This window comes from Bufo gargarizans, chromosome 3, assembly GCF_014858855.1.
Source record: "Bufo gargarizans isolate SCDJY-AF-19 chromosome 3, ASM1485885v1, whole genome shotgun sequence".
In the NCBI taxonomy this organism is placed as follows: Eukaryota; Metazoa; Chordata; class Amphibia; order Anura; family Bufonidae; genus Bufo; species Bufo gargarizans.
This window is the reverse complement of record NC_058082.1, coordinates 303,611,058-303,638,833: the sequence shown is the minus strand read 5'-3', so window position 1 is coordinate 303,638,833 and position 27,776 is coordinate 303,611,058. Positions and strand designations below refer to the sequence as shown.

The window sequence follows — 27,776 nt, the reverse complement described above, 5'->3', positions numbered from 1 at the left end:
CTGCATGGTGATGGCTACAATTGATGAACTAGCTGTCCAATACATGGACATGCTTGTTCCTAAAGAGAAAATCTTTTTAACTGGTGTTTACTCTGGCTCATAGATAGGGGTCGCGTATAGAGGAACCTCCTCCATAAACTTAGATCAGATGAAAGTTGCATTTTTTTTTACCAGAATCCATCTTTAATGTTAATGGGATTGTCCCATAAAAATATTGACAGGTTAGGTAATAAATATTGGATTACTACCTAAATGGAGCGGTGGTGTGCAGTCCACCACTATATTCTATGTCTATGTCAATCCCATAGAGCATTGGACCAATATGTGCTCCATGCAGAGAGATGACTTGAGGAGATAGGTTCTCTGAATTGCTGGGGCTTCTAGAGGTCTTGCTTCTCCACAATATGATATTTAACATTTACCCTGTGGATAGGTTTAGTAATAGAGTTCATGGGATAATCCATTTCAGTTGTATCTGTAACTTCTACTGACACGTCTCTTTTAGTAACATAGAATGTGTCGGCAGATAAGAACCATTTGGCCCATCTAGTCTGCCCAATATACTGAATACTATGGATAGCCCCTGGCCCTACCTTATATGAAGGATGGCCTTATGCCTATCCCATGCATGCTTAAACTCCTCCACTGTATTTGCAGCTACCACTTCTGCAGGAAGGCTATTCCATGCATCCACTACTCTATCAGTAAAGTAATACTTCCTGATATTACTTTAAACCTTTGCCCCTCTAATTTAAAACTATGTCCTCTAATGTCCTCTAGTACTTACTTTACTTGTAATAATAATTCTGGAGCATCTACTCATATGACTGGGTGTTATCATCTGTCTCTGATGTAGAGAAATCCATAGGCAAATTGACTTATTTCACCTCTAATAATTCAAGTATCCAGAAAACTGGAGTCTGATGTAAGATTCACTAGCAAGTATGTGAGTCCTGGACTTTCTTTGCTTATGTCAGATTTTAGTAACAGTTCAGAACTTTTTATTGGTGGGGTTCAAGAACCCCCTAACAGTTACTAAAACAAAGAGGGCGAAGTGCTCAGCTGATTGTTGTGCCCCTAGATTTCTACTCAACTGTCTTCAAAGAGCAGACCGAGCAATGTATAGTATATAGACAGAGGGGGACATTTATAATTTTAGGTTGTTTTTGTGTCGGCTTTAAGTCAATATTTGCTTTGTGTGTCTATGCCAAATTTATAAATTGGCCCACCTTAGTAATATATGTGGTATGATTGCAATGTGGTTTACACTTATTTGTGTTAAAGTCCACCAGGGGGTTGCCTAGCATGAAGTTACAACTTTTTTGCGACTTTTACAAAAGTCGCACGTAATAAATATGCCATGATCAAGTTCTAATCTCACTTTTAGCTCTTAAATCTGGTCCACTTTGAAAAGTGGCAATAATCACCAAATGTTTTAAAAGTTTTTCAAGCCACAAAACAGATGTATCTTATTTGATAAATATCCCACAAGAATTGGTCTGCACGCTGCTCACTCTGCTCTTTGATAAGATCTGAGTAGAGCTGCTTAGAAATAGTAGGGAACAACTCTCACCCCACTGCTTGTATGCCTTTGTTTTAGTAATGAATGGGGGTTTTAGCATCCAGACTCCACTAATCAAAACTTGATATAGCACTATGACCCAAAAAAAAAAAATATATATATATATATATATTTTATTTTTTTATTTTTTTAAGTTAGAGCACCACACATCCCCTATGCCATTCCAGTAGTGTGGCTAGTCAGGGCTTTTTACATCAATCAATGCATTGATTCTCTGTTTAGATGTTTATCTAGAGATATCAACAAAAGAGCTGTCATTTTTTCAGTCATGCCTGTCCATCACTTAGTACTATATTGAGGATTACCTTACAGATATACCCTTCCCTGTTCAGCAGAGCCATGAACTAAGATTACCCTGTTCTCTCATTGGAAATGTTTACCACTCTGAGATTATTGCTACAGAAGAACAATAGTTTGTTTTTACAATTTTAATGGCATTATTCTGACAAATTAAAACACAGTCCAAAATTCTAATTCTATTACTATTTACTTACTATTTAGTTAAAATACTCCCCTCCCCTCAGTAAAATATTCATGTAACATCAGGCCCATATTATGAAGTTTCATAATCATTAACCTAACCTTGTATTTCATATATTTGTTTGTCTTGATTAGATTAATACTAGTTCAGGAGTCTAGTCATGAGTAAAAATATATGAATTGATTGATAAAGTTGGTAAATTAATTTGTTCATCCCCAGACATTAAGATGTGACCATTGAATCAATTTTTTTTTTTTTTTTTTGCTTTTGACATATATTAAGCTTCAATGATCTATTTCTATGTAACATTTCCATAAATTGCATTCCCAGTGCACAAAAATGTATAACTGATAAAACTATAGAAAAAAAATGAAGACTAACCTTAGGTTAACTCATCCTGGGCATGCAAATGGTTACTAAAGAAAAGCACATTAACTAAACTTGGCTAGTGGCTGTATGACATTGAGGTTGTGAATAGCATTGGTCGCGAATATTCGAATCGCTAATATTAATCGTGAATATCGCACTTCGAGAATTCACAAATATTTCGAATATAGTAATATATATGTGTAATTTCGAATATTCTAGATTTTTTTTTCATCAATAACCTCCCTTCTAGCTTGTGTGCCAATGAGAAGGCTGCAATGTCTTTGTCTGAGCGTAGCAACATCCCTAGCAACCAATAGGAAAGTTGCCTACCCCTTACTATATAAGAACCCCCCCAGCAGCCATTTTCTACAGTTTTTTAAAGTTCTGAGAGAGACAGCAGTGTCATTGCTGTGCTCTGTGCTTTTCACTCGTTACATTAGATAGTTAGTTAGATAGCTTGTGTATATAATAAAGATAGTTAATGGGAAATAGTCAGTGCAGGTTATATCCTGATATAGTGTAGCTGATAGGTTCCAGTGCAATGCATTAGGTAGTGTGATAGGTTCTGCTGTCCATACATACATGCAGACCTGCTAAAATGTGAAGTTTCACGTATTGCTCCAAAATATTTGCATGATTAGTGCTGATTAGCACAATCGCGAATATATTGGAGCACTCTATCAGCAAATAAAGCTATTGTAATGTTCTGCGGTGCTAACCATTCTCTCCAGTCTCAGGAAACTTCTAGCAGCTTGGAAAATGTAGCAAAAGTGACCCACATCTGTATTTCACGTGCATTACGCGAATATTACATTGCCGATTTTTTGCAATCAACAAAATCTCGAATTCGCGAATATATGACAAATATTTGCCCAAATATTTGTGAAATATCGCAAATTCGAATATAGCCCCTGCCGCTCATCAGTGGTTTTGAATCCAGGTTAATGTGGTTGGGCAATGTAGTACTTAGGGAAAGAGCCTGTCAAAGAATTCTACAAGACAATGTTTTTTTGCCCGAGGACTTGATTTAAGGGAGGGCATGAAATCATGTCCTGTGTCTTGTACAGCTGAAATCTCTTCCTCAAGCTTCTTGTTCACGAGAGTAAGAACTGTAAAAAGTAGTGCAATTATATTGTGGCAGTGAAGGGGTTTGACAACAACATTCATAGTAATCCTGATTTCAGTACTTGAGTGAGCGAGAAGACAAGACCTCTAGTCAGCTCTGCCTGTCTCATCCTTCCTTGATGTTCATACTTAATTTCTTTGTGACGGATACAAATGTTCTGCCAGAGGCTGTGTGTGTAACACTGCTGCTCTGTATACTCTGCATCCACTTCTCTCATCATATGTCCCTGCCAGTTACAATGTATAATTTATTTTATAGGGCTGACAGCAATTTCTGCTTTCTAGAATTGTACAAGTTGTGCTTTTTCTGTACTAAACAACCCAAAGCCTAGCCATTTACAGAAATATTTTCCAGGTATATAATGACCAGTAATGTGCATAAATCTCAATGGGGGCTATATATGTTGGACAAGTTAATTGCTCTTAATGAAATGGAAAAAAGCTCCAGATGAAACCTGTCCTTTAACTTTTTGATGCTGTATTGTCTGTTCCTGGTGTTTTATGAGTTAATATAACGATCTAGGTTTACCTGTAGTCCTATAAAACATAATTGAAAAAAATGGGGTGTAAAATGACAAACATGACTCAGCAATGCCTCAGGTCTACAAAATAGAAACACTTAAATATTCTTTGTAATGTGTTTTTCTTTGCAATGTATAGAGTATGATCTGGAGCCCTGTGATGAGCCTGAGGTCCCAGCCTATAGCATCCGGAAGGGTCTACAGTTTGGAGTTGGTGATTCTTTGACATTCTCTTGCTTCCCTGGATACCGTTTGGAAGGAGCTTCTCGTATCACCTGCCTGGGAGGTAGACGGCGTGTGTGGAGTTCGCCTCTCCCAAGGTGTGTTGGTAGGTGGTCCTGTGCTTTCATTTTTGTTTGGCTCCCTTGTGTAATAAGTAAAGGATATCATGTCCAACTTCAAAAGATTTTAGCATTATACTAGGTAATACCAGAATACAGATGTTTGTGTTTAGATGCTTCATACTTGAGGTATGTAGTTGTAGTTTAGTTGCTTGTGCTACTTTGTATGAATTCTCATTGGTTGTCAGCATTGTGCTGTTTTTATTGTGTTCCTGCTGTCAGTATTCTTTTAGAATAGTAATTGGTTATTGGTCATGCTTTCAGTTGATGTAATTTTACTGAAAGTTCTTCATAATAGTAGGAGCCTGGCTTAGCTAAACTTTTTATGGTGACACTGAGAGCTAAAGTATGTTTAGATTTTACACAAAGAAGGCTTTAAAAAAAAATAATGAACTCATTTAGTTGGTGACAAAGACCAGACAGAAAAAAAGCTTAGATTTTACATTACATTTTTCTGCGTGCTGATTAGTGTTAAGCAAATCGAAGCATTGGAAGTGGAATTTGATTCGAATTTTAGGAAACATTTGATTCATCATGAAGCCGAATGTCCTCACTCTTCGTGGTAACGAATCATTTTTCCTTAAATGGAGGCTAGAAATGTCTTAAAAAGAACTGGAAAAAAAAAATACTCACCTCATCCACTTGCTCTCTCAGAGCCAGTCCGCTCTTCTCTTGAGTGGAAAAGACCTGCTGAAGGATCTGCTCTGAGAGTGACGAAGTCACCGCGCTCTTTGAGCATGATCATGTGGTGAGTGATTTTTTTTTTGAAACTCAAAAGGCCATATTGCACTTTTGTATTACCATTTTTAATGCCCATTAGACTGTGCAGTTCTGTCTAAGCAGCTGTTAAAAATAGTCCCATTGACTGATAGGCTGAATACGTTTTTAACATAGCAATTTGCAAAAAGAAATTAAGTACAAATCATATTTTTTGTCAAACTTCAGTAAAGCTGTCAAATCGAATTTTTCAAAACTTAGCTAATCTCTAGTGCTGGTAATGACATTATATATGTAGACATTTATGGCTTTTATGGCTTGCTAGCTAATAGTGCCAACATAGCACATATCTGAGGAAATGGACTCAGCACTTCAGAGATATTGGACTCAGAGATATACCTATTAACACATACAAAGCCTCTAATGCATCCTAGTCTAGGTATAATCTGTAATTTTGTACAAAATAATCTTAATGTTATTTTAACAAAAAAAACTAACATTTTGAGTAATTCATATCTCGTGGGGCTGGTTTCAGAACTACCAACCTGACATTTTCAAGTGTGATCCCAAGTGATATATAGACTACATGATTAATGCCAAAATTAGAAAAATACATGAAATTCAGCGGTGGAAATTGAAATTTGCATAACATTACAGTACAACTGATGGAATATAGTGTGTGCTATGGCAGGTATAGAAAGAAATGGTAACTTATAACTCAGTCGCAAATATGGTGGCAAGATTTCCAGTAACTTTAGAAAACTCTATAAACATTTCATCAATGGTGTGTACTGTATTTCATTCTTGGTTGAAAATTGCGTTGTAGTCTCCACTGCTTACATCAAAGGAGTTCAATATTTCATTGAAGATGAAAGTGTGCTTAGTTTCCAGTCAGTCTTTTATAGTTGTGTAATGAGGAGCAAGATATCTTTTAGTTAATAGGGCCATGCTAGTAATTTTTACACCAACCAACTGCATATTTTTGCATTGTATTCTTTATGGGCATGGTATAATTTGGTAGTGTTTGGATTGAAGCACTAGTTAAGGACTTGTGGAACGAGTGATATTCATGTTGACTCGTTTAAGATGATAGATCGATAGATAGATAGATAGATAGCTATGTAGTTAGATAGATAGATAGATAGATAGATAGATAGATAGATAGATACTCTATAGATATATAGTTATTGAGGTACCCACCCCCATTACTAAAGATAATAGACTATTTTGTAGATCTTAACTCCTTGCCCCCTTTTATATTTCAGCTGAGTGCGGCGCATCAGTCACTGGAACGCAGGGTGTCTTGTTGTCTCCCAACTACCCAGCCAATTACAGCAACCACCATGAGTGCATCTACTCAATCCAGAGCCAACCTGGGAAAGGTGTACAGCTGAGAGCTCGGTCATTTGACCTTGCACCTGGAGACTACCTAAAGGTCTTGCATTTCTTTATCTACATACTATATCCATTATTAGTCCTGATGTATATAGGGTATAAATAGCAATGTTTGACTTCATCTTTTGATGGCTTCCCATTTTTAATACATCCCTCAATATTTGACCTATGGCATTCCCATCAGAAAATGTGTCTTACAATACGATGACTATTAATCAATAGAATAATAGGTTAGGGATGAAGTTGGGTATGATCATACATCACTACATTGTATTTTCCCATTCTCTAGGTCTATGATGGGCACAATAATTCTGCTCGACTTCTTGGCAAGTTTAGTCTTTCGGAGATGCTGGGAAGGAGCCTAAACAGCACCTCTAGTGCGCTGTGGTTGGAGTTCATTACTAATGCAGAGAATACCAGTAAAGGATTTGAACTGTATTATTCCAGTAAGTCTGCATAAGATGAAATTCATTTCCTAAAGGCTAATACTATCTTAAAGTGAACCTATTACATCCTTTATGCTATCCTCGATGTGGTCTCTGTCTTACTGTTCAGGTCTGGTTCCTAACAATGCTGTGACTATTTCAATATCTATTAACATTAGCATTGATGAAAGCTAACTGTACTTCTAACATTTGTTTGAGTTGGATTAATACTTGTAAATTTGAAGGGTTTCCCCTAGGCAAGTTGAATTCAGGATGTTCCACATGTGGGACCTCAAATAATCTGCTGTAAACTGTTGGATAACTCGGTAGTAATTGCAAAATTTCCTTGCAGCGCCACCACAGTAGAAATAAAGCTTTACACAGCCTCCCATTTAAATAAATCAATGGGCAATTTGAGTAATAAGAAGTTAATAAATGTGGGCCCCGAACAGGGAATTCCCCCTACTCATATTTTATTAAAAGGGTATCTGAAAATGGGTTTCCTAAACCTGCAATTGTTATCAGGTGTTTGGCTACAACCACACAGTCAGGTTTCCTGATGCAGTCTTGAAAGCCAAAACCAGAAGTGAATTAAAAAAAGAGGAAGTCATATCTGTCCTTTATACTTTCTCTCCTTTTATTATCCACCCTTGATTTTGGCTTCCAAAACTGCAATAGGAAATCTGACCATGTGGCCGTACTCATTTTGTCTTGATAATGTCCTTCAAAGGAACTGTACACTTTCATATTGGACTAAAATGATACACAGTACTACCGACATACATGGAATTTTGGCTGTGTGTACCAACTGTTGACCACAAAGTGAAACTGAAGCAGGAACATATATATTTGTGTGTCTTTGTGTATATATATCTCTGGCAGTCCCATAGGAGTATAAGGAGTGGTAGTAATGCATTGACATTATGAATCACAGACTTTTGTTCTTTTGATCAGTGGGGGTCTCATCGGTTGGACCACTATTGATCAGACACTTATCTTTTATCCTGAAAACAGCTTTAATAATTTATATTCTCAATCTTTTGAGTATTATCAATCCAATGACCTTCACCTCCCACCAAACATTATACATAGTTGCATCTCAGTTCCTAAGCCCAGTTGCTTGTTTTTTTTATTTATTTTTATTCTACACCACTTTTGACACTTCTACTGATGACCGCTTCTTCTAATCACATCAAGAGACTGACAGGCCTTTTGGTTAAAAGATGTTCTCCCAGATGCTGTAGCTAATTGTAAATGTCCATATGAGAGACGAGGCAGCCATTTGAGGTTTGTCTCATTACCGGCCGTCTTTTGAAGAGGATATTGGTAGAAGCAAGCACGTTGTCCTTTGTGGCGGTTACTAATAAGCAGCCTCATTATGGGATCAAAATGTGTCAGATCACACAGATCCTGTCATATTCCTATTTCTGTACACAGCACAGACAAATACTAGATTTTCCAGTGCAGTACAATGCAGATATCAAATGCATGAGCTACTGTCGAAAAAGATTAACATACAGAAATTCAGTAGCACATTCAAACACTTGCTTGGCAACTGAATTGCATTAAACTCTTTTCACTGCATGATTAAAAATATGTAAATATGTTATTTTACTTGAAGATGTCTAAGAATCAGCTAAGGAATCACAGAAGGCCCCCATTAGAGTGTAAACAAAATCCTGCTTAAATATACATTATTAACCTTAACATTTATCTAGTGAAAAAGTTGTGAAGTCTCAAATGTTCCAGATAAAATATTCATGTAATATAATGTACAATTCAAAGCAAAGTCTCAGTTACTGGGGCTGAAAACTTACTAGGAAGTCATAAAAAGCTGAAGCGGGGGGCCTACCGACCAGGGTGACCCAAAACAGGTTGCCACCACATTCTCCCATTAGCCATTCTTTTCAAGAAATGCTGCTCTTCTCTACAACAATCCATGAGGCTGAGAATAGTAACGCATATATTACAAACCAGGAGCTAATTGCTTGTTAAATGAAAGGCTGGGGGCCTATTTCTCCAGTGCTAAGATAGCAAATGACCATGACTTATTATTACGCAGCTGTCCTATGTATTAATTCTGCCAGTACTTTTATCACATGGTTTATCTGTGATTTTAAATCACTTGGTAGAGTATAACAGTATGCAATCTGCTAGCGTCCCTCGTAGCTGTCTCTGAAGACATAGTGACAAGACTGTCGAGCATCTCCGACATTTCTTAATGCCTCTAAACTTGGCACTAATTGTAATTATCCGCCAGCTGACAAAGTGACAGTGCCGTGGGCAGATTGGTCAGTACTGGAGCATTATTATGTCTTCCCTTAATATCATTGTCTTGACTCTGCAGGTTTTGAGTTGATTAAATGTGAGGACCCAGGGACACCACTGTATGGCTACAAGGACAAAGACGAGGGGCATTTCGCGGGAAGTTCTGTTTCTTTCAGCTGTGATCCTGGATACAGCTTACGTGGCAGTCGGGTGTTAGTGTGCTTGACAGGAGAGCGCAGAGTCTGGGACCAGCCTCTCCCCTTATGCATAGGTATGGAATTTTACTTCATTATCAAGATTAATTCTGACTTAATTTTTACCCTTTTATTGTAGTTAGAAATCAAAGTGTAGCAGTTCTAAGTAGGGTATGTTTATCAATGCAACTGTGTTTTCTACCATAATTACAGTATATTGTAAAGAATGAAGTTTAGATTGAGTGTCGTGTTTATGAAGTTGCCCGCTAACCATTTTTCTAGCAAAAAAATGTGGTGGGGGGGAGGCTTGCTAGTAGAATTCTATTTAAATTATGTAGAGAAACTTTTCATTCAAATAATAACTGCCCTCACAGTGGTATACAGCCAGTTTGAGAAGGCAGGACTCTGGCGAGCCTGGCTCTGTACTTAGAGGTCATCTCAGTCCCCTGATACATCTATAATAACATACTGAGTAGACTCCTAAATACACTACCCACTATTTATATGGGCGCATAGGCTGGTTGGGATGTTTTAAGCTGCTTCTTGGTATGCAGTGAAATCAGTCTACTGTGCCATGGGCTACTTGTGCTAGGGATGGGAGACTGGAGCCCCACCCTTTCTCAGGGGTCCCAAAGGATTGGGTCCAGTCCAACCTCAGGGGAAAAGTGAGTGAGTTAGTGATTTATCCCAATCCATTAGACTGACCAAAGGAATGAAGATGTATTATGGTTTCAGCAAATAAAGGTTATTCTTTGTACAGGTCCTTCTAAAAAAATTAGCATATTGTGATAAAGTTCATTATTTTCTGTAATGTACTGATTAACATTAGACTTTCATATATTTTAGATTCATTAGACACCAACTGAAGTAGTTCAAGCCTTTTATTGTTTTAATATTGATGATTTTGGCATACAGCTCATGAAAAGCCAAAATTCCTATCTCAAAAAATTAGCATATCATGAAAAGGTTGTCTAAACGAGCTATTAACCTAATCATCTGAATCAACTAATTAACTGTAAACACCTGCAAAAGATTCCTGAGGCTTTTAAAAACTCCCAGCCTGGTTCATTACTCAAAACCGCAATCATGGGTAAGACTGCCGACCTGACTGCTGTCCAGAAGGCCATCATTGACACCCTCAAGCAAGAGGGTAAGACACAGAAAGACATTTCTGAACGAATAGGCTGTTCCCAGAGTGCTGTATCAAGGCACCTCAGTGGGAAGTCTGTGGGATGTAAAAAGTGTGGCAGAAAACGCTGCACAACGAGAAGAGGTGACCGGACCATGAGAAAGATTGTGGAGAAGGACCGATTCCAGACCTTGGGGGACCTGCGGAAGCAGTGGACTGAGTCTGGAGTAGAAACATCCAGAGCCACCGTGTACAGGCGTGTGCAGGAAATGGGCTACAGGTGCCACATTCCCCAGGTCAAGCCACTTTTGAACCAGAAACAGCGGCAGAAGCGCCTGACCTGGGCTACAGAGAAGCAGCACTGGACTGAAAGCAAATTTTGCATGTCATTCGGAAATCAAGGTGCCAGAGTCTGGAGGAAGACTGGGGAGAGGGAAATGCCAAAATGCCTGAAGTCCAGTGTCAAGTACCCACAGTCAGTGATGGTCTGGGGTGCCATGTCAGCTGCTGGTGTTGGTCCACTGTGTTTTATCAAGGGCAGGGTCAATGCAGCTAGCTATCAGGAGATTTTGGAGCACTTCATGCTTCCATCTGCTGAAAAGCTTTATGGAGATGAAGATTTCATTTTTCAGCACGACCTGGCACCTGCTCACAGTGCCAAAACCACTGGTAAATGTTTTACTGACCATGGTATTACTGTGCTCAATTGGCCTGCCAACTCTCCTGACCTGAACCCCATAGAGAATCTGTGGGATATTGGGAAGAGAAAGTTGAGAGACGCAAGACCCAACACTCTGGATGAGCTTAAGGCCGCTATCGAAGCATCCTGGGCCTCCATAACACCTCACCAGTGCCACAGGCTGATTGCCTCCATGCCACGCCGCATTGAAGCAGTCATTTCTGCAAAAGGATTCCCGACCAAGTATTGAGTGCATAACTGAACATCATTATTTGAAGGTTGACTTTTTTTGTATTAAAAACACTTTTCTTTTATTGGTTGGATGAAATATGCAAATTTTTTGAGATAGGAAATTTGGGTTTTCATGAGCTGTATGCCAAAATCATCAATATTAAAACAATAAAAGGCTTGAACTACTTCAGTTGATGTGTAATGAATCTAAAATATATGAAAGTCTAATGTTTATCAGTACATTACAGAAAATAATGAACTTTATCACAATATGCTAATTTTTTTAGAAGGACCTGTATAATGAAAAGTCATCCAATTTTCTAATATGCTGTTTGCAGTCAATAAATGGGAAACTTTAGGGTACGGTCACATGGAAGGACCATTTTATGGGTGCCACCTTGCGGCCATGTACCGCACGCTGCATCATATTTACTATTAGAACTGCATTGGCTACACAGTAAGCTCAAAACCCATCGGCCATTCACAATGACGTTTCAAGGTAGAGCTCTGATACACATGCTATAATGGTAACAATCCTAGTATATGTGTGTCCATCACATCACCAGGACAGATTTCTATCCACAGGAAGTAAGCACTGAAGGATGCTATGGAATGATTGCAAGCAGAATACAATGATAACCTGCATTTGCTTAAATAGTAATACCTATTATATAGCTGCTACAGCTGCACTGTCTTTTTCTTTGTAGCTGAGTGCGGAGGTCATATCCGTGGAGAGAAGATGGGCAGAGTATTGTCCCCGGGGTATCCTGCACCCTATGATCACAATCTTAATTGTGTGTGGATTATTGAGGCTGATGCTGGCTGCACTATTGGGTGAGTAGAGGATATTGTACATATACAATATATGATAATTGAGAATTCAAAGGAAAAGAATGCTGGTATGTGTCCTAGTGAAATGTAAAAAGAAGGAGTGCACTATCCACTGTCCTCTGCTGTCCTACTGTGTATCTATCCCCTCATTAGATGACACTAAAAAAGTTATAATGCTGATTTCTCATTTAGAATATTGAGAAGCTTGTTGAAGTGAAAGAAGAAATTATGATTTATTCAAGTGGTGGAAATTTGAGTATGAAACTTTTCATTATTTCTGCGTCATGCTCAAAATTCTCCAGCTGTCCTGATAAATGCATGTGGGTGGTGTGTAAAATGTGCCATTGTTAAGGTACGGCCACACCATCAGGTCTCCTGATGCAGTTTTGGAAGACAAATTCAGGTGTGGATCATAAAATAAGACTGTATAAATTAAAGACGCGACTCAGATTCTAAAACTGCATCAGACCCTATGGCCGTTCTCTTATACCTTTTGGTGATCTTATTAGTAACTGCTGGAGGTGCTCTAGCTCTATGAATATGGTGAACTCCCTGCCCGTACTGCATCCACACTGACCTTTAGCAGTTGTAACCTTTTTTGCAGTATGTTCCTGTCAAACACCATGTTAAGCAACTTGTCAGATTGTCAGTATTTTCCTCTGCATGTTTAATGTCCTTTTCTGCTGCTAAATTGTCTTGAATGTTTTATTGTTATTGTTTGTCATAATTTTAAAACTTTACAAATGAAAAATGAAATAAGCATTGTTGACCCAGAAGGCTGGAAACATTCATGCCAATCAATGGTGTGACATAACACAAGCATATTGTGTACTATTACTAGAAGAAAACAGAAATTCTTGCTACTATGAGGACTTCACTTCTCCCTTCTAAATTATTAGAGGGGTTGGCTTACAAACAACATGTATCACCAAGCCACAACCTAGGTGATAAGTGTATAGTCCCTGGGAATCTGGCTGCTAGGACTCCCACCGATCATGAGAACTGGGATCCCTGAGCCCTGTGTGCATGTGTGGTCACCGCTACAATAACTTCTTTATAAACGATTGAGAAAACTACTCGCCAATCCCACAAAAGTGATGGACTCGGTAGTCCCACAGAGGTGGTTGGGTAGTTGGAGAACTGGGGTAACAAATGTGTGAATGGAGTGGTGCTCATGCATGACAACTGTTCCATTCAATTCTGTGAGACTGGCGGAGATAACTGAGCTCTGTACTTGACAGTCTCACAAAAGTGGTTGTTTAGGTGGTCACAACAACTGGGGTGCCCAATCCTCCTATTTGAATGAAGTGGTGCTCATCCTTGACTACCGCTCCACTTCATTACTATGGGAGAACTGTATTCAACAGTCCAGTAGAAGTGGATAAGACAGTGGTCACACAAGCCATCATCATTCTGGCCAATGCATAGCAGGCAACCCATCAGACACCTACAGTAGGTGGCCATTTCAGTACTGTATTGTAACATATGCAAAAAGATATAAGTACAGATAGTACGGTATCCTTATCTTTCCATTTGTGGTGACTTATGCTCTTATTTAGTCAAACATCACTTCCTAACAGAAAAAATATGGCTGAAAAAAATGACTGAAATATACTGTTAATCAGAACAAGAGATTATATTTCAACATGTAATTGTTAAATGACAGAATTATCAGTGGTAACTTCATGCTATTCTTTAAAGGGCTTGTTCCTTAATGATACGTTGATCAAATTCTGGCAGCAGTTCAACTCTTAACATTCTCATTGAAATCAATGGGCTGTCCATGTAATGCATGGTTGTGCCAGTTCTTGGTTGATGCTCTTTGTAACCAATCTTTGCTCTGGCAGATGAGGGTCCTCCAGACACTATTTTGTTAACTCAGAAGCCACGAGTAGAGTATTTGAAAATGTTTTTTTTTTTTCTTTTTTCTTTAAAACCACATAAACCCTTAGGTTAGTATTGCAGCGGTATTTTTTTTTTCCAATTTCATCCCATTTGGAATTTTTTCCTAACTGCCTATGCAATAGCAAATGGAGCCATCAGAAAGTACTAATTGTCCTGCAAAAAACAAGCCCTCTTACAGCTATGTGAATGGAAAAATATAAAAATTATGTCTCCGGGAAAGAAAGGAGTAAAAAACAAAAACGCAAAAATAGAAAATTGCAAGGTCATACACCCGGAGGGAAGGAAATCACTGTTAGAGCCAACCTCTTGGACCCCCAGGAGAACAGGTGAGTTACACCTCTGGACCCTCTCTTATCTCCAGAAAGAGATCTCCTAAGTGAAGGACAGCATGCCATGCATGTACGTTGTCCTCTCCATTCACTGCTATGGGGCTCCTTAAAACAGCCGAGCAACCATGCTTGGCTATCTTTGGAAGTCCTGTAGCTTTAACTGAAGAGCATGCCACGCAAGCATGGCCACTTCTCCATTCTCTGCTAGGGACCAACTGAATTAGCTGAGCCAAAACTGTCACGGAGGTGAAATGAGGGTAGCCGTGCTTGTGCAGCGTTTTCCCTTCACTTTGGGGGGCCCGTTTCACAGATAGGAGGTGATATTTGTGAAAAATCCTAGTGATATGCCGCAAATGTCTGTTCACTCTCCTCTCTACTGGACTAACTCTAACTGCCTTGGGGGGTCTTCCGTTTTTAGGATGACAGCTATTTATTCTTTTGAGAACACTAAGGGCTGTTTCACACGAGCGGATGCCGTGCGTGACATCCGCTCCGTGAATGACAGCCAAGACCCGATGCAGACTGCAGAGACACGGAGCAGTAACATGATTGATAATGCTCCGTGCCTCTCTGTGATCTCTTTACTACGAAATCACAGTGACAACTTTATCTCACTGTGATTTCGTAGTAAAGAGATCACAGAGAGGCACGGAGCATTATCAATAATGTTAAAGGGTTTCTACCACTTAGGTGTCACATATTTAGCTGTCAGACACTAGCGATCCGCTAGTGTCTGCTCTGGCCAACCATCCTAATATAATTGCTTTTGGGCCGGTGGTTTGGCTAAAAAAACTACTTTTATTAATATGCTAATGAGCCTCTAGGTGCTATGGGGGCGTCATTAGCACCTAGAGGCTCCGTCTACCTTCAGAAACTGCCGCCGCCCAGCGCGTCCCTCCAGCCCGCCCATCTCCTCCTGAATGCGATCCTCCTTGTGAGCGCCTGTATTCGGCGCATGCGCAGTAAATGTCTGACAGCTTCCCTGCTCAGACATCTCCACTGCACCTGTTCCTCGGAGCACTATGGCGTCATCGCGCAGGCGCAGTGGAGATGTCTGAGCAAGGAAGCGGTCAGACATTCACTGCGCATGCGCAGAATACATACGCTCACAAGGAGGATCGCATTCAGGAGGAGATGGGCGGGCTGGAGGGACGCGCTCGGCGGCGGCAGTTTCTGAAGGTAGACGGAGCCTCTAGGTGCTAATGACGCCCCCATAGCACCTAGAGGCTCATTAGCATATTAATAAAAGTAGTTTTTTTAGCCAAACCACCGGCCCAAAAGCAATTATATTAGGATGGTTGGCCAGAGCAGACACTAGCGGATCGCTAGTGTCTGACAGCTAAATATGTGACACCTAAGTGGTAGAAACCCTTTAATGCTCCGTGCTTCTGCCGTCCGCATCGGATCTTGGCTGTTATTCACGCAGCGGATGTCATGCACGGCATCCGCTCATGTAAAAAACAGCCCTAAAACCTAGTCGTTCAGTGAAATTTCTGTGGTTACTAAGTTACTAATTTAACTAACCCTATCCAAATGTTAACCCTCATCCCCAGTCAGGATCGTGGTTGCCAACATTACTCTCAGCAATAGGTTATGTCTGATATTGCATCTTTGCCCCATCCAAGTGGCTGGGGCTAAGCTGCAAAACCAGATGCAACCTGTGCATAAGGGTATCTTTATTTTACAGTATTTTAAAGAGACTCTTATGTAAAATGTAAAGAAACCATGCATGACATATTTCATATAACACAAGGATGAAATGTTTTTTAGTATTACATCTGATTTTAGTATATATTTTTTCGGAAGTAAGTATTTTGTAGAATAAGTCTTATAAGTATTAATATTTAACATGTGGCTATATGGGAAGATATTATGGGTACTGTCTCGCACACAGAGCCTTTTAACCTTATTAACAGATCTGTCTGCCATCTTTTCTCCTAAGTTCAAACACGTACTATAGTGTCTTTTATAGTTTCAGACATAAAAAAAAAAGAGACAGCATTTGAAGCAGAGTATATTAAAGTAGTGCAAAGTGGATGTCAGTTAGTATGCTCCCCTTTAGGTGAATAAGAGAGTTCAAAATAAATGTCAGGCATAGATGAGTCTTCAATAGACTGAGTTCTCTCATCATACTGTAAGTGGATTGCCGTCTTGGACAAATCAATGCCATTGTTTCTGACAATGTACTGTAGGAGAATTGGATCCAAGATTTAATTGTTTCCAGAAACCTACAATCAACTTATTTTAGATATTATAAAGATGTCAAATAGCCTTTGAAACATGTTACACTGGCTAAGACTTTTTTTTACCTTTCTATAGAACAGTTCAATAATTATTTCATTGAAGTATTAAACATTGCTGGCACGATACTGCAACACATGGGGTCATTTTTTATGACCATTGTTTTAGACGCTGGTCTTTATACCCCTTGTGCTGACGCATGATGCGCCTAGGTTATGTAGAGGTGTCAGCCTCTACATAATTTAGGCACATCCACCACCAGTCTAAATCTACAACAGCTCTTTTGCTGGTGTAGATTTACAGTGCCTTGCAAAAGTATTCACCCCCTTTTTTTTCGTGTTTTGGTGCCTTACAACCTGGAATTAACATGGATTGTTTGAGGATTTGCATCATTTAATTTACAGAACATGCCCACAACTTTGAAATTTTTTTTTTTTTTTTTTTTTTTTTATTGTGAAGCAAACCACAAATAGGAGAAAATAACAGAAAAAGTCAATGTGCATAACAATTCACCCCCCTAAAGTCAATACTTTGTAGAGTCACCTTTTGCAGCAATCACAGCTCCAAGTCACTTTGGATAAGTCTCTATGAGCTTGCCACATCTTACCACTGGGATTTTTGCACATTCCTCCTTGCAAAACTGCTCCAGCTCCTTCAAGTTAGATGGTTTGCGCTTGTAAACAGCAATCTTTAAGTCTGACCACAGATTTTCTATTGGATTGAGATCTGGGCTTTGACTAGGCCATTCCAACACATTTACATGTTTCCCCCTAAACCACTCAAGTGTTGCTTTAGCAGTGTGTTTGGGGTCACTGTCCTGCTGGAAGGTGAACCTCCGTCCTAGCCTCAAATCACGCACAGAATGGTGCAGGTTTTGCTCAAGAATATCCCTGTATTTAGCACCATCCATCTTTCCCTCAACTCTGACCAGTTTCCTAGTCCCGGTTGCTGAAAAACATCTTGTTGTTCTTTGGGTGATGTGATGTGTTGGGTTTGCGCCAGACATAGCGTTTTCTTTGATGGCTGAAAAGTTTAATTTTAGTCTCATCAGACCAGAGCACCTTCCTCCATACATTTTGGGAGTCTCCCACATGCCTTTTCGCAAACTTACAACATGTCTTTTAGTTTTTTGCCGAAATGGCTTTCTTCTGGCCACTCTGCCATAAAGCCCAACTCTATTGAACGTACGGCTTATTGTCATCCTATGTACAGATACTCCAGTCTCTGCTTTGGAACTCTGCAGGGTTACCTTAGATCTCTGTGCTGCCTCTCTGATCAATGCCCTCCTTGCCTGGTCAGTGAGTTTTGGTGGGTGGCCATCTCTTGGCAGGTTTGCTGAGTGCCATGTTCTTTCCATTTGGTTATGATATGATAGATTTGATGGTGCTCCTGGGGATCATCAAAGATTTGGATATTTTTTTAAAACCTAACCCTCACTTTTACTTCTCAATAACATTGTCCCTTACTTGTTTGGAGAGTTCCTTGGTCTTCATGGCAGTGTTTGGTTAGTGATGCCTCTTGCTTAGGTGTTGCACTGTTGCAGCCTCTGGGGCCTTTCAAAAAAGGTGTGTATATGTAATGATAGATCATGTGACACAGGTGGACATCATTTCATTAATTATGTGACTTCTGAAGGTAATTGGTTGCACCAGAGCTTTTTATGGGCTACCTAACAAAGGGGGTGAATATATACGCACATGACAGTTTTCTGTTTTCTAGTTCTAAACAATAGTTTTATTTATATATTTTTCTCATTTTACTTCACCAACTTAAAGTATTGTGTTCTGATCCTTCACATAAAATTCAGGTTAACAAAACATTGAACTTAAGGCTGTAATGTAACAAAACACGAAAAAAATCAAGGAGGGTGAATACTTTTGCAAGGCACTGTTGGTGATTTTCTACCCTAAATTTCAACCCTACGGTGTGCCTCCCTTCCCTGCCAACACCTTGCCCTCTTTTCTTAGACCTGGTGTGAGCAGGTAAAAGTTGCGACAGATATACCCCAAAAATTGGCATATATCTAATAATAAATAACCCTCACAGTGTTTATATCCTGTCCTGTTCTTATTTTTAAGCCTTTGCCACAAGTAGAACATTAGAGTTAGAGAGTACTGTAGATCTTCCTATAATACTGAAGTGAAGACTCTCAGATTCAAATCATGCTTTCCCATCCAGACGTTGTTGGGAAATCTACAGTAAGTGAATTTAAGCATGCCTGGGATAAACATACATCTATCCTAAGATAAAAATAAATAATATAAGGGCAGACTAGATGGACCAGGTGGTCTTTTTCTACCGTCAATCTTTTATGTTTCAATTATTCTAGAATAAATATTCTAATCACAGGACTCGTTTTAAGTCGGGAACAGTTTTACTTCCTGGTTCTGGGTGTCTAAAACTAAGAAGTGGGAGAAAGGAAGATGCAAAGTTCCATCCTGTTACTGTCCTCCAGTGACACCAAAAGGGGATACACTTTTCTTACCTGTCACATTGGGGGATTAAAGGGGTGACAAAAAAAACAGCAATCACTTTCTGCTCAGAACATTGACACAAATGTTTATGGCATATGGATCATATTGGTATCTGTATGTGCATATACTGTACATATGGGTATAAGTGACATGTATGATCTCTGCACAAGTTGTACATTTTATTTGAATAAGAAGATGTGCCTAAGGGTCACGTTAGTTCAGACTTTTAGCCATAAACATGAGTTCATATGCATTTTAATGAAATGTTACACTTTCATACAAAATCACATGAGTGCAATTATTGACTGGTATGTTCGAATTGTGCCAGGCATCTACTTTCATGAAATATGCATTTATGTGGGTATGGTATGACATTATTTATTTTATAATTCAGGTTTTTTTTGTTTTGTTTTTGTGTTTATGAAAATTGGCCTCGAAATTAAAGGGTAAAATACACTTGGAAGGCTTATACATAAAATAAAGTAATCAAAACAGTCCAAGATACTACCATTTCAGGTTTTCATTGATTGAAAAGCTCAACCAGTTTTTATACTTTTGTGCTCCACAATAAACCACTGAAAACTGGCTGTATTGCGAATTCTTCGACATACTAGATACTTAAATAGATTGAGGTGGAACCCATGCCTAAGAGCCCATTAAAGACCACTACTACTTGGCCTAGTGCACATGTGTAGCTAATGATCCTTTGGATAGGCCATCATTGTGTAATCAGTGAGGTCTGACCCCAACAGGACCCACAACTATCAGATGAATTGTGGTTGTGGTACTCAACTTGAATGGGTCTGAGAAGCAGTATCAAGCACGGCCACATGTAAAGTTGTGCATAAGGATAGACCATCACTGTGCTTTCTTGAACAAACAGTTTTTTAGTTCTTCATGCATACTTACAAGTACATGTTTTGCACACAAAGTAAACTGAAAAACCATTGAAAACAGCAATGAAGATGTATTGTAAAGATGATACTTCACTTTATCCATTGGTTTATCACATTTATTCAAGACAATGTCTGATGTTATCTAATTTTCAATGAGTGATGGTAGCTTCACAGACAATATTGAACATTTTAATCACCGTCTAGGTTCAGGGATTTCCAAAATTGTTCTGCAAGCATTAAAATATTATCTTAGCTCACCAGCCCGATATGTTTAGCAGTGTTTCTGGATTAAATTGCTGTGACTCTGGCAGCATAAATTACCTGGAGGATTTACAGGTTATGTACAAAGCAAAACACATGTAGCATGGCAGCTGAGAGCGAGGATTATTGTCAGCAGTATTCATCAGTTTTATCAGTGGCGTCAGCCCACATGCTTCAATGAGTTATTTCCATGATGACTGTATGCAAAGGGATACATGTACGTGGTGTGAAATCACTAATTCTAGCCGAGAAAATTTATGAGAGCATCTCTGCATGATTTACAACTTGCATGTAATACAAGTTCATAAATTTAATATTCTATTATATGGTCTTACGCTTCATTTCCAAGTAGATGATGCCTTGTTGCCCAAAGAAGGTTGTACTCTGCTTGATCAAATGTAAAAGACTGTCAAGATTTATGAGCTAATCATAGAAAATGGAGGGTTTCTCTATTGCCGCTGGTTGCCAGAGGGTCTTGCAGCACTATGTGTTTGCTCATAACTAAGCGACATTTCTGTGATAAAACTCTACCAGTGTATTACAAGTTTAACGTGTTTCTCTTTGAATCTGGTAATATCTGATGTTAAAGCCTATAAATGTCTTTTAGAAGAAATGCTTGATGGACTGATTATATTATCATTTCGGAATATTGCCCTCAATCTACTGACGGAAGATATAGCTCTTAGGAATTCAGGAATGGCGCAGGAATCCCTCCGTTGATTGCGCACACAAAGAAATTGAACAATTGAATTTCAGATCAGGCTCTCTTATTACTTTTCACGAGGCATAAACTGTGTGTGACGGACGGCGAAGGAAATGGAATAATTTGTTAGGAAATTTATTCCGCGCCAAGCAAAGACTCTGTCGCCCTTCCTGGGGAATGGAAGGATTAATTTCAATTATTTAACCACTTCATGACAAAATGCAAGCTGCTTCTGAAGATTAGTTTGAAAAAAATAAATTTGAAAAATGTTCAGCCTCAATTTAATGCAATACAAACAGTGATGCATTGAATCCAAAGATCATATTACCTGGCCTTTTACTCATTTCAACAGATACAAGCTGATGTGAGCTAAAGGCACTATTCAAAAAATTCAACACTAAATTAAAGGAACTGTCTAACCTTATCTAATGGCTTTTACTAAAATGTTAATCTAAGTCACATACCAATGTATTCATTGTATCAAAATTGCCTGGCTTTCATGAGTTCAGTTGTTACAGATCAGCAAGTCTGGACCCACTGTGACAACTAATAGGTTTGGCGTAGGGTTACTAATGACATTATTTGGGCGTCCCACTGGCATTCCCAGGGATATGGCCTTCACCTCAGGGAAGCAACCACTAACTCCTGAGATATTCGTAATGTAGTTGGCAACTGACCCACTGGAGTCAGGGACTCTGGTGCCGGCACAGGGAGCTCAGGATACAGAAAGTGCACCAAAACCATAGGAAAACCACAGAAACAGTCTTACCAGTCACTAATGCTTAAAAGCAGATTTCTAGATCTAGACTGCACATTGGTAGAGTAGATGAATAAAGATGCAGGGCAAACCAGCAGGCTGGGTTTTAGTGAAGACACAGGCATGGCAGGCAGGCAGGCTGGCACTTGACTGAAGCACAGACAGAGAAGACAGATTGGGTTAACTTAAACAAGCTCAATTGAACTTGGACTTGAAAGTGTAAGAGCACACCGGCAGGAGGAAAACAAAATTTGAAGCACGTCAGGAACATAGGAAGGAAATAACGTAGGCTAAACAGAGGTAAATAGCAATAGCATTATACTATCAAACACCTTTGCTGATCACCAGAGAACCTAAAGCTCAGACATCATCTGCATCGAGAGGGCACCTGAAATACCCAGGGGCTCCAAGGAATTGGCTGGGGAAGGATTTGGAAGTGTGCACAATGGCCTTTTAAGAGGCCAGAGGTAAGCAGGCACCCCAATGTGATAGAGGCTGGAGTACTAGGCAGAACTACACTGGACAATGCAAAGTATTTGTGGAGGAAGGATTGTCGCCACAATAATTCCTCCACCATTTAGTTGTATTGATTATCAGCAACACATCTCTGAATAAAACATAACTGACCCCAAAATCATAATACATTATTAGAATGAATGGTTTATCAAATCCATTGTCAGATTGCGTATTAGTGCAGACATAAGGGCTCTATTAGACTGCACATTTTCAGGACAATTATTGGGAACAAGCAAGGCCGGACTGACCATAGACTCTACAGTGAAACTTCCCAGTGGGCCAAGGCCCAAGGGGCAACCTTAGTCCTCCTCACAGCCAACAGCCAGGGAAGTCATGAGCTGAGACTTCCAAAGGTTAATTAATGCTGGTAGCGTCAACTACTTATGTACCTGGTGGCTGGAGGTGACCTCCTGACTCCTGAATTTACCTGCATTGTCATCTTGAGGCAACTGGATTGGTAGAATAGAATGTGGAAGCTGGCTGGTAGTGGGGAGGCGGGGTAGCTTAAGGGAAGGTATTTTGTGCTGCTGGGGCATTAGTTTGTGACGTACTGTGCATTTGGTTCAAAAAGGTCCCACCTTCAATTAGTCACTTTTAGTTTTTTCCAACTTTTCTTGCCACTTTAAGTTCCAATCTGCCACTGGGAACAAGCATTCATAGGAATGGAGGTAGCAATAATTTCTCCCACATTTAGTTTGCATCTGTGCATGTGCTGCCCTAACATTGGCAGTGTAATATATCCCTTAGTTGTACTCAAAAGTCCACCACTCATCAATAGTGGATTCATGTACAAAACAGTGCAAACAAAGGGCACTCATTGATTTTATTTGGTGCCATGTTAACTATTGTTTTCTTGGTAGAGATGTTTGCTACACTACTTTCTGGAATGCTTTTTTAGGACTCCTGCATGGCACTGGGTTCCTTCCATTGTAACATTATTTACAGCTGGTTGTGGTGCTCCTTGCATTGAGACCCAAATTATCAGTTTCTAGAAAGGTTGACCTGTTGTATTGCCCAAAAATTGTCCAAACCAAACAACCATCCATAAAAGACATGGATACATCAGTTTGTTTCCTTTGTAATCATGTCCTACTCCATTTTGATGTAAAATGCTGACTTTCCAGAACATGTGTGTTTTCAACTCACTCCCTTTCTCCTTTCTCATAGCAGTCATCCATTGCATGCTAAAGTATTAAGCTGGTCTGGCTGCAGAAGTTCTCAGTATGTCTTATCAGTTGTTCTTTTATATGGAAGGTGGAGATTTCTTGAATTTTTTAATGAAATAAACAGAGCAATCTATCAAAATAGCCAGTAATTGAAATGTGGGTATTCTTAAATCTCTCAGAAGATCCTTCCATGGGAAGCTATTAATGAATTGGTCCACTTACAGTTCAGAGAGTATCTTTGCTGGTTACCTGGGTGTAATCTATCACCCTCGGTTCCCTGTCACTGGTTTATTTCACACAGTCTGGAGAGGATACAAACTGAAGTTTTCCCCTTTACCTTCCATTGACTTGTGCAACATAAGTATAAGAACTCTACAGGACAAAATGGATTCTAATGTCAATATGCTGGGGGTGAATGGCCATAGATCCGATAGGGAAATTTCCCGGCAGGCCAATGCCCAAGCCCTCCTCCGAGTACATAGCGATCTGATGCTCTCAGTAATAATTAATGCTAGGCGCATCAAGTACTGACAGGCGGTGGAAAGTGCTCCCCTACATTCAACTGTATTAACATCCCCGGATGGCAATACAGTTACATACTGCAGCTGGGGCCCTACCTTCTGTCTGTTTGGACCCACCTACAACATCGGGCCACTAGGTTTTTTTTCCAGTGTCATTTTAAGTCCCCATCCGCCCCTGCCAATATGGCATTGCAGATTTCCAATAGTGGTCCATTTCTGTACAAAGACATTTGATAAATTGTTTGAACTATCAATGTCAACATTATAATCAATAAATAATTTTATCATTGATTCTCTCTCATTTGCATGTGATTGTTATAATTGCTGGAATTGGAGGAATCATCATAATGGATTTGTATATATGGGCCTTAAGGATTAGATATGGATTGTACTATGATATTAAATTTGGCTTTACGATCATGACAAAGGAAATTTTACATAACCAACTTCTTTTGTGATAACATTCTCTCAACAATTGAGATGAAATTCCAGAGCACACAGTTGTCATTTAAACAGTTGAGTCACGTTATTATGACCACCAGATAATATCCAGAGTAACAACCCCGTGCAGCATCCACAGCAGCTAGATGGGCTGTCATTGACTCACTAAGGTCCTGGAAGGTTTTCATAGGTATCTGGAATCATGCTGACTGCAGTGAATCCTACAGCTGCTGGAGGGTGCGAAGGGGAGGATCCATAGAGAAAACACAACGATCAAGGTGGTCCCACAAATGGTCAATTGGGTTCAAGTCTGAGGAATAAGGGAGCCTGGGTAATACTTGAAGGTTTTGGTCATGATTTCCAGCCATTTCTAGCCATGTGACATGTCTCATCCTCAGGACAGGTCATCAATATGATAATCCCAGAAAACTCTTTAAGTATAAAGTTAATGCTTGCTACCTCTGTAATTTAAAGGCATGGTCCAAGTTAAAACAAGTTTTTAGAGAAAGGAAGGAATAATAGAAATAAGTATTCTCAGTCTCATATCTCTCCATACCCGTGCTACTACTTTAATCCTACCTGCCAGGCTTTGTCTTCCTGACTGTAGCCTATGTAACACACATTACTGCTGTAGTTGATTACCCGCCTCAACGACACGCAACTGCTGAGGCCAATAATTGATTATAGAAGTCACATTTAACATACGGCATGTAATTACTCCAGCCAAAAACATGACATCAAGGCTGCAGTATTGGAGTGGCAGCGCTGGAACGCCGCTGAAGAGGGTTGGATCAGTGAGCATAAGTTTTTTTTTTTTTTTTTTTTTTTTTTTTTTTTTTTTTTTTTTATTGTACTACCTTTCCTGTCTTTAAAAAAATATATGTATATATTGTGGTAAGGTGCAGGGTACTGTATTGGATGGCAGATAAGTGTCACTGAGGTTCCTGGCCTCGGTGAAGTAAAAGCCGGGTTTTGTGTGTTAACAGCAGAGGCTGTTGACACCTTTTGATACTTAGTATGGCTGCAAAGCCAATCCGGGCCGGCTTTTTGTGGGAGTAGGTAAAGAGTTGGGTGGGTGCCTACTCCCCACGTTCCAGAACCAGGTTTTGGAGCTGGGATTTTAATTCCCAGGCAGCAACCTCAGCTGTGAGGAGAAGGAAGGAAAATCACAGTGAGGCTGGGTGGTTTTTGAAGTGTGTCAGGCTGAGGCCTGGATCCCCACACAGGCGTACAGAGCACCCAGCATCTTGTGGGAATACTTTATGTGGCTGTGCGATCGGCCAGGACAGGACTCATTCAAGTAAAGGAGCCAGGTGAAGCTCTGTGTTATTTTGTGTGTGAACTAACACCAAGTCACTGTTTTGCTTTTCTGTTTGAGCAAGTGTAATATAAATGCTCTTTTGCTTCATTACCTGGACTCCATTTGCCTCTATTTGTCACGGATGGTGTACAGAAAACAAGACAAAGCAACATGCATATATGACTGAGTGGATCCAAAGCTAAGGAACCAAAAGGGGGACCCCTGCACAAGACCTGAGACTTTCCCTGGCTGCTCAGCCTATGCAAAGATCCCAGAGGTGGAAGGTTGCATATCCACGTACCTCGACTATATAACCCCTGAACACCCTACAATAGTGAGGGGACACGACCACCGGCTCCCTACACCAGACACGGAGGGAGTCAGGGTCACCTGGGATCCAGCAAACAGAAAATAACAGATAAATGTTCAGCACTTAACTTAGTAGCAGACTGGAAAACAAGATCAGCATGCACACACACTCCAGGAAGTAGTATAAGCCGCCCAGTAATGCATTATGGGGCAAAATTTAAAGGGATGCAATCAGTCCAACTCCATGACAGCTGAGAGAGGCTAACGAGATGAGGAACTGAACAGCACAACAAAGAGAACTCAAGGAGGAGGTTCTGAAAGGCCTCTGTCAGAGCTTCTCAGCTGTCTGGTTGTGACAGTACCCCTCCCTCTACGAGTGGACTCCGGACACTCAGAGCCCACCTTCTCAGGATGGGACCTATGGAAAGCCCTGATGAGACGAGAGGCCTTAATGTCCGTCACTGGTACCCACATCCTCTCCTCAGGACCATAACCCTCCCAATGAACAAGGTACTGAAGAGAACCGCGGACAAGACGAGAATCCACAATCCTAGAGACCTGAAATTCAAGATTCCCATCAACCATAATCGGAGGAGGAGGCAAAGGCGAGGGAACAATGGGTTGAACATAAGGTTTCAATAAGGACTTATGAAAAACATTATGGATCTTCCAAGTCTGAGGAAGATCAAGACGGTAGGCAACAGGATTGATGACAGACAGGATTTTGTAAGGCCCAATAAACCTAGGACCCAACTTCCAGGAGGGAACCTTCAATTTGATCTTCTTGGTAGACAACCACACCAGATCACCAACATTCAGGTCCGGACCAAGCACACGTCTCTTATCTGCCACACGCTTATATCTCTCACTCATGCTCTTTAGATTATCCTGAATCTTTTGCCAAATAGATGACAAAGACGAGGAGAATCTGTCCTCATCAGGTAAACCAGAAAACCCCTCTCCCGAGAAAGTCCCAAACTGCGGATGAAACCCATATGCACCAAAAAATGGTGACTTATCAGAGGACTCCTGACGACGGTTATTTAAAGCAAACTCAGTAAGGGACAAAAAAGAACACCAATCCTCTTGATTCTCCGCCACAAAACAGCGCAGATATGTCTCCAGATTCTGATTGACGCGCTCTGTCTGGCCATTCGACTGTGGGTGGAAAGCAGAAGAGAATGACAACCGAACCCCCAAGCGAGAACAGAAAGCCTTCCAGAATCTGGAAACAAACTGCGTGCCCCTATCAGAGATTATGTCTGAAGGAATACCGTGCAATTTGACAATGTGATCAATAAATGCCTATGCCTGCGTCTTAGCATTGGGCAAACCAGGAAAAGGGATGAAATGCACCATTTTGCTAAAACGGTCCACCACCACCAGAATCACAGTCTTCCCCGAGGAACGAGGCAGGTCCGTTATAAAGTCCATGGACAGATGTGTCCAAGGACGGGAAGGAATGGGTAAGGGAAGGAGAGGACCTGATGGCCGTGAATGAGGGACTTTGGCACGAGCGCAAGTCTCGCAGGATGCCACAAAACCCTCAACCGACTTACGAAGCGCAGGCCACCTGAATCTCAGAGCGATGAGATCCAGTGTGGCTCTTGCCCCCGGGTGCCCATCAAGGACCGTATCGTGGTGTTCCTTAAAAATCTTGTGTCTTAAA

General features: G+C 40.2%; 1 protein-coding gene across 1 annotated transcript in view; it reads left to right on the top strand.

Moving 5' to 3' along the window:
- CSMD2 (CUB and Sushi multiple domains 2) overlaps positions 1-27,776 on the top strand; it is a 1,088,526-nt gene that overhangs the window by 881,286 nt on the left and 179,464 nt on the right. The window contains exons 21-25 of the mRNA XM_044285154.1: positions 4,218-4,406; positions 6,402-6,571; positions 6,821-6,977; positions 9,304-9,495; positions 12,165-12,291. Coding sequence (XP_044141089.1) covers positions 4,218-4,406; positions 6,402-6,571; positions 6,821-6,977; positions 9,304-9,495; positions 12,165-12,291 — 835 coding nt within the window. The remainder of the gene's footprint in view (positions 1-4,217; positions 4,407-6,401; positions 6,572-6,820; positions 6,978-9,303; positions 9,496-12,164; positions 12,292-27,776) is intronic.